The sequence below is a fragment of the Podarcis muralis genome, chromosome 8, assembly GCF_964188315.1.
Source record: "Podarcis muralis chromosome 8, rPodMur119.hap1.1, whole genome shotgun sequence".
Taxonomy (NCBI): domain Eukaryota; kingdom Metazoa; phylum Chordata; class Lepidosauria; order Squamata; family Lacertidae; genus Podarcis; species Podarcis muralis.
Window position 1 is genome coordinate 63,485,476 of NC_135662.1, and position 8,038 is coordinate 63,493,513.

The 8,038-nt window shown below is 48.0% G+C and overlaps 1 protein-coding gene across 1 annotated transcript in view; it reads right to left on the bottom strand.

Moving 5' to 3' along the window:
• BMP6 (bone morphogenetic protein 6) overlaps positions 1-3,336 on the bottom strand; it is an 87,605-nt gene extending 84,269 nt beyond the window's left edge. The window contains exon 1 of the mRNA XM_077933299.1: positions 1,729-3,336. Coding sequence (XP_077789425.1) covers positions 1,729-2,371 — 643 coding nt within the window. The 5' untranslated portion in view covers positions 2,372-3,336. The remainder of the gene's footprint in view (positions 1-1,728) is intronic.
• Between the last annotated feature and the right edge of the window lie 4,702 nt (positions 3,337-8,038).

The window sequence follows — 8,038 nt, forward strand, 5'->3', positions numbered from 1 at the left end:
CAACGAAACTGTGCAAAGTGCATGATGCTATTCAAAGTCCTTATTAGCACAATCCTGAATTAACAATGGCCAATTTAATGGTTGGACTTTAATGGTTGGAGCGCTCCTCCGTTGTCTCCTAAAACAGATGGGTGCCAACCAAATTAACAATATAACTTCACTGGATTGTAGAAACAAGCCCTTTATTTATGTTGCACCCAATAGGTGTGATTTCATATGTCACAACCACTACTCCATCTAGCCCAGAGCTTACTCTAGTCATCGGCTGCTCGCTAAAGCATTAGGCAGAGATGTTCCTGGGCTTATGTGAATCTTCGATACCAGGGACTGAACCCAGGATCTTCTACATGCAAGTAAATTTCCAATGTATGGAATTAGGAAACTTTTGAAGTATTCAAAATATTTGTTTATGTCCCATACAGCTAAAAGCTCCTCTGATATGAAAGGAGGCTTTAATCCCAGTCATAGGCAAACTCGGCCCTCCAGATGTTTTGAGACTACAATTCCCATCATCCCTGACCACTGGTCCTGTTAGCTAGGGATGATGGGAGTTGTAGTCCGAAAACATCTGGAGGACCTAGTTTGCCTATGCCTGCTTTAATCAATTAATATTGATTGTACAGATGGAGAGGTGAAAGGCTCCTGCTGCTTTTGAGTGGTCCATTCATAACTACCAAATTGGCTGTTTGGCCTGCACACCCAAATGTGCTTTTTAGACACTTCCACCATCCCAAGAGATGGGTACACACAGAGAGAGACACACATCTACATAAATAGGTACAGTACATACATACATGCAGAGAAGCTGGCAATAATTCAGTAAATGGGTGTAGCCCCCCCATCAAGTAAATACAGTGGTATCTCGGGTTACATACGCTTCAGGTTACATACGCTTCAGGTTACCAACTCCACTAACCCAGAAATAGTGCTTCAGGTTAAGAACTTTGCTTCAGGATAAGAACAGAAATCGTGCTCCGGCAGCAGGAGGCCCCATTAGCTAAAGTGGTGCTTCAGGTTAAGAACAGTTTCAGGTTAAGCACAGACCTCCGGAACGAATTAAGTACTTAACCCGAGGTACCACTGTAAATAAATAAAGCCTTGACTAAAAAGTAAAAATCGTAGAAAGATTTTGACAGGTTTTTCTGAGCACCTGGGGCCAAAAGAAAAGTAATTTAAAGCAACTCTTGTTGAGACATTTCATTCCGAATCTGCCAGACAGGGGATGATGACAGATGGGTGTCCTGTTCCCCACCCCCTCCCCATAAATCCTGGCTGCACCCATGCTCCAGTAGGATCGCTTCTCGGGCTTCGTATGCACCTGCCAACTTCATAAAACGGCATCATGCAAATCATGTCATCTGAACGCAACTCAACTATGCGACTGAAGATTTGGGAGCTCGTTTAGCACGTGAAATTGGCGAGGGGCGGTTGCAAGTGGGTGGCACTTTTTTGGCGCGACGCTAAACCGAGATTGCAACTTTCCAAGAAAACGAGAGAGAGAGAGAGAGAGAGAGAGAGAGAGAGAGAGGGGAGAATCAAGGCGGGGGTAGATAGAGCAAGCGAGAACCATAAATGCACCCCCAGCCCACCCCACGCGCGCACTTCTTGTTTGCACGACAAGTTTCTAGCGCGCGCGCGCGCCACACGCGCACACGCCGCCAGGTGTTAGCGAGGGCTCCGCAAAGGCTCCACCCCTTTCCTCCTCCTCCTCCTCCTCCTCACACTCACCCAGGTTGACGAAGCTCATGACCATGTCCGCGTCACTGAGGAAGGCGCTATCCTGCGAGGTGGCCAAGGCTGGGGAGGATCCCGGGTGGTGGCTGAGGAGCGTCTTCCGCTGCAGCGGGTGCGCCGTCGGGGGTTCCCGGCCGCTTGCGCGCTGCTGCTGCTGCTGCTGTTCCTGCGCCCCCTCTTCGTCCTCCTCCTCCTCGCTGGAGAGGGTATTGTACAGATCCAGCATGAAGAGCGGCGCCGAGTTCAGCCTGGCCGGAGGGGGCACCAACTGCTGCTGCCTCCGCTGGTGGTGCGCCGGCGGCAGGGGCGCCGCCGCTCCTTGCTCCTCTTGCCGCGCCAAGCCGTGCGCCGGCCGGGGCCGGTGCGGCAAGCCCAGCACCGAGAGGATCTCCTTCTGCATCTCGCGCTTTTCGTGAGACTTGAGGCGCCGGTAGAGGAAGCCCGCCGCCGCCGGGGACGCCGAGGAGGTGGAGACTGGCGCCTGGGGCTGCTCTTGGCTTCTGCTCGCGCCCTCGCCGCCGCCGCCGCCCGCCAGCAGCGCCCCCGCGACGGGCGGCAGAGGCAGCGCAGGCGGCGGCGAGCAGCCGCTACTGCACACCAGCGCCCACCACCAAAGCCAGCGCAGCCTCGGAGGCATCGCTCCTCCGCCCGCCTAACCTGCTCGCTTCTTCGCCCTCGCAAGCGCTTCTCGAGCGCGCCCGGAGTCTCCTCGCTTTATCTACCGCCCCCTCGGGGGCTTAATTCATTGAAAGGGGACGGGGAGGGTTGGGAGACTCCTTTATAGTCGTTAGCCTCATTCCTCTCCCTGGTCAGGTGCGAATTCCCCTCTATATAAAGCGAAGAAAGGCTCGCGGAAGTTCCGCGCCCGCCCAGCGGGTCTCAGTTGCGCCCGGCGTCTGTTTTTTTTTTGCCTCCTCAGCCGGCCGTTTGCTTGCGCGTCGAAGAGCAAAGTGAGAATGGAAAGCAGCGCGCGGGGGGGGGGGGGAGAGCAAAGGCGCCTCGCCCCCGTTTCCCAGAGAAATTCCCTCGCAATTCGGGCCAGGAAAAGAAGATGCGCTTCTTGACAGAGCTGGGCGAGGGGTGGGAAGGACCCAAGAAGAGGGACCCCGACCTAAAATGCAGAAAGTAAAAAAAAAAATGGGGAAAAGAAGCGTTCCTCCCACGTCCTTGCTTTCTCCCCAGGAATCAAATTCTTTGCAAAAATAATAATTAAAAAAGCAAAGCAGCCCAATTGCCAGCCGGGTTCCCTGTCAAATTCTTCCCTCTCAGAGCCTTGCGCGAAAGCCTGAGGGCGCTTTTCAAGGCAATCCCAATTGCGCGCGCTCTCCTCTCGCCCGCTCGGGCAGCCTCGAGTCACTCATGTGAGCGGCGGCAAGTTGCTCGCAGGTACCACGACCCAGCCGAGGGAAGCGCCCGCCTCCTCCTCCTCTCCTTGATGGGCAGCGGAGGCGACGATTAAAGAGGCTCCGGGTCCCTGTCTGTCATGGGCGAAGCCTCTCCTCCCCGGGAGGGGGCGTTCCCTCCCCCAAACTCCAGAGCTCGACTTCTCTGCTCGTTTCCCAGAATAAGATATAGGCGGATAAGGATTAAAACAGAGAAAGGACATTGCCGGAATGGAAACATGCATGTGCAAAGGACGAGGGAGGAATGCATTTGGTTTTCTTGCTGACCCCGAGCTAAAGATTGGTTCTCAAGCGTTTGGTGCGGGCGGGGAAGGAGGGAGTCCCTTCCAGGATAAAATCCAGATGTTTTGGACCATGCGTTTCCTATCATACCTGACTATAGGCTGTTGTTTGAAACATCTGGAGGGCACCAGCTTGGAGAAAGCTGCAATAAAATAATGCCTTCGACGGAACGTAGGCGAGAGGGTTTTTATTTTTTCCTAGCGAGGTTTCTGCACGGTATTAAAGTTTGTTAATGTTTCTTATGGTGAAAGAGAAAAAAGGAAGAAGTGGAGGGGAAAGATCAAGGACGCAAAATGAGAGAGATAATTTGGAACAGAAGTTAAGTTCTGTGTAGGAATTGGTAGCTTATTCAGATACCATCCCTTTCTTGAAGCACAGGCTAATTCTGTGCATGCTTTCCTTTTGTGTACCTCCCTATCCAGTATAATGGCTTAGTTCTGAAGAAAGACATGTGGTACTGGGCTAAACTCCACTGAGCAACTCTGTGCAGACTTCCGGATTTCAAAGAGCTATTTAAAACAAAAAACCTCTTCTACTGTAGGTGTGGCCATGGAAGCCTCATTCCTTAAACCGAGAAACATAGTGCTGAAGGATACAATCAGGTGCACTAGCATGAGTTCTGTAATGGCACATCTCAGCTACTTGCACACCTATGCTTACAGTTTGTCTAATCTAAGGTTCACAAGCAAATAAAGGGCATTTGGGACCCCAGAACATTACCTAGAATAGGTATTTCCAACCTTTTCAGACCCAGAACCCACTTTTAATCAAAACAAGCATTTGGGGACCAATTTATTAATATTTTACTATATATCTGTATGGTCAAATATATATTTTACTATGTATTTGCACTCTTGAAGTGACCCACCTTGGATCAGGCCACGACCTGCTAGTGGGTCCCACCACCAGCTGAAGACCAGTACTCTGGAGAATATGCAAGGTGGACTTGGAATAGCAGCATGGTCCTCTTCATCTCCAGATCATCGGAAGGAAGCCTCCTTGTAACGGCACATACAATATTATAATTTACACCCTATCCATGTGTGCTTATGCCCGTGACTTTTCTGTTATGAGATGAGGGCATATGGAAACCCACCTAGAAACTATTTAGATCAGCAGCTATTCTAACCTTATTTGCTTGGCCTTGTGTTTCAGAATGAAGATGTCCACCACATGACAGGCTCAGTCGTCGTATCCATTATCAGTTCTTTTCCTGTTATTCTACAGGACAGTAGCTCTTCTTCTTCTTCTTCTTCTTCTTCTTCTTCTTCTTCTTCTTCTTCTTCTTCAGAAAGCAGGTGCCAAGTATAGATATTAAATTTTAACATCACCCTGAGCTCCTTTGGTAGGAAGAGTGGGACATAAACACACCACTGATGTAAATTAACGAGGTTCTATAACAAATTCTACCCTTTCTAAAGAAAGAAACCACCAAAAAACCACCCTAATATAAAACACCTCCTATCTAAGAAGTCCAAACATATGCAAAAGGCACTTTTCACTAGAGAACTGCGTTAGAAATTGTTCCAAAGTCTTGCTTCCACAAAATCTGATCACACTAACTCCATGGAAGCCAGAGAGTTTCACGGGGTGGGGAACCTGTTGCCCCCCACCCTGATACTACTGGACTACAACTCCAATTATCCTCAGGCATAGACTGTGCTGGCTGGGACTAATAGAATTGGAGTCAAACAGCATCTCAAAGGCCACAGATTCCACCACCCTTGGTTTAGGATATGAACTTGTCTTCATCCACCATTCTTCCTATCCCCTGATACCATATCAGCTGAGCTAAACACTTATCTGGATCAAGATAGGTACAGGTAAAGGGACCCCTGACCATTAGGTCCAGTCGTGGCCGACTCCGGAGCAATACCTATTTATCTACTTGAACTTTGACGTGCTTTCGAACTGCTAGGTTTGCAGGAGCAAGGACCGAGCAACGGGAGCTCACCCCATCGCGGGGATTCAAACTACCAACCTTCTGATCAGCAAGTCCTACGCTCTGTGGTTTAACCCACAGCACCACCCGCATCCGTCTGGATCGAGATAGATTCTATTTAAATAAAAAACTTGATAATCTCAACTTGAAAAATTTTCTCATCCTTTTTAACAGCGAGTTTAACCTCCCACCCTATGCCATACTTTGTACAAAGGTTCTTACTTGAAGCTGCTTTGGAGTGAATGGCTTAGGGAATGCAGCTTTTCAGAATAAATTCTCTTAAGTTCAGTGGGTCTTGTTTAGAATTGTCCATTGCAAACAGGGTAACGAACCAGCTGCAACAGATGAAGGCTGATGGGCTTTTAAAGCAGGAGTGGGGAAAAACTGTGGCCCTCCAGATGATGGACTCAGACTCCCATAAGTACTAGCAAGCATGGTCAGGAATTAAGGAGAGTCGCCACCCAAACAGAATCTGGGAGGGCCCTAAGTTCACCATCCCAAAATGTGCAGCGATGGGACGTTCAACATAGCTGCTTCACAGCATAGTGCTACAAGAGAGAAGTTGCACCTGCTGAAATTCCCTCCTCATCTATACAGCTATCGAAAGGCAGAGCAGCCCTGTCCTCCTTCACACGTGGCCGTCCTAACTTTCCAGGTCAGTACACTGACTTACATTGGGACGATGATTATGGTGTTTTTTTAAATGGATCTGTAGGGATCTTAAGGATCCAAGTCCATTTGAAAAGGGGTCACAAGAACGGGTACCCTTGCTGGCTGCCGAGCATGCAATGGAAAAGAAGTTCACAGATGATCAGATGCAAGTTTATATACTCCCATGTGTTTCCTCCTCCCTTCCACGACTTATTTATGGAGGCCTTCAAACCGAAAACAACGTATCTTATTACACAAGGAGAGTGGTTAACAGGAAGTATAATAACCTGTGAGTAACTTTAACAGGAAGTCCATGAACTTAGAACAGGGTTGTTGTTGTTGTTTTTTATAAACTAAGCAGCTAATCTTTGTTCATTCCAAAAGATCCTTTAAGATAACAGGCATAGTTGCTTTTTGTTTTGCCTGACAAACAATCCAAGCTATTAAAAAAAAGTGGGTTGCGTATTAAATTTTACATGTTTTAATAAAAACAATACTACTTAGAGCACTACATAATTAAGTGCTGCAAAAAAAACCACCACACAGCCCAATGTATTATTCAGCATTTTTACAACCATACAAAGGCACAGCACTGTTATAGCTCCCGTGTTGCAGATGGGAAAAGGCCAGCACTGAGCCTGGGAAACACGGGCTTGTCTAAGGCAAACCGAAACATTATGGCTCAGACAAAATTCTCTCTCGCCACCTATAAAAACAGAATTCTTTTCAATGTGTTCACCTTTAAGGTAGGGATGGGGAACCATGGGCATAGCCACGATTTATATGGGGGGGCAAGCTTTATGTTAGGGTGCGGAACCTCAGTTAGTTAAGTATTTTTACTGATTTTTATTGATTGGTGGGCAGCTACACCCATGTGAGGAACATATGGTCCTCCAGATGTTGCTGGACTACAATTCCCACCATGCATAGCAATGCACGCTAAGGCTGATGGGAGTTGGAGTCCAACCATGTCTGGAGAGCTGCACAGCTACCCCATCCCTGTTTAAATGTAAAGTGTTTTCACCATTGCAGGACATTAGTAAAGGAAGAGGGAGGAATGTACAGAAACCTCTTCATCTTATTATCTCCCCTCCTATCACCTGCAGGGAACCCAGAGGGATTTTGAGGAGGTCTCCACTGATGCAAAGTTGACACAACAGTCCTAAAAAAAAATCATATTGTGACAGCATTCCCTAGAGATCAGCTATAGAAGAAACAGGGTCTGTATAAATATATAGGCTATAACATATTAGCATAACTAAAAATTAATTGCTACAGGTGAGGTCCCACAACAAAACATCGCAAAGGGTAAGATTCTCTCTCTTCTCCCTCTCTCTACCCATACTTTCTGGTTCTGCAGCCTAAGTCACTCCTAGAGTTGACCTGGGAATGTTAACTTTGCTGTTGTCTTTTTACTCTGAAGCCAATGAGAGGTCTCTGGGGAAGAACACAAAACTTCCTCTGAGCTTATGGTAGTCAGGCTTACGCGACAGCATCTGAGGCAAAAACTGTGGGAGTGTGGCAGGAAACTTGTTCTGCATAATATAGCTGATCATTTGAGGGGGGGGGGTTCAAACGCAGTGCACCCCTCTTCTTAGCCAGCTCCTCATTCCATCGGTCACTCAGTCCTCCTCCCTTAACCTCCCCCCCTCCTGCCTTCCTCCTGGCTGAAAGCTGCCACTGGATTTCGTGCCTGCACACCTCTTTGACCAAGTTCCCCTCCCAAGCTGTCAAGGGGGATGGAAGTATCGCCATGAGCACAAGGGGATTCAGAAACCGAGCTCTGCGAATATATGCTTGATCATCTGCATCCCAAAGGGCCAGTTCTTTATTTTATTTACAGGGATGCATATCATTCGTTTTTACTGCAAGCATTTCCAAGCGGTTTACGTAAAATAAAACCATACAGAATAAAACCATCATGCAACCAAACAGAAACCTGAACGCTACCTTAAAATGGCTGGTGGAGTAAGATAATTTTTGACATGCTCCTGAAGTTCAGCTTGAAGAACGCCTGTCTAATTTC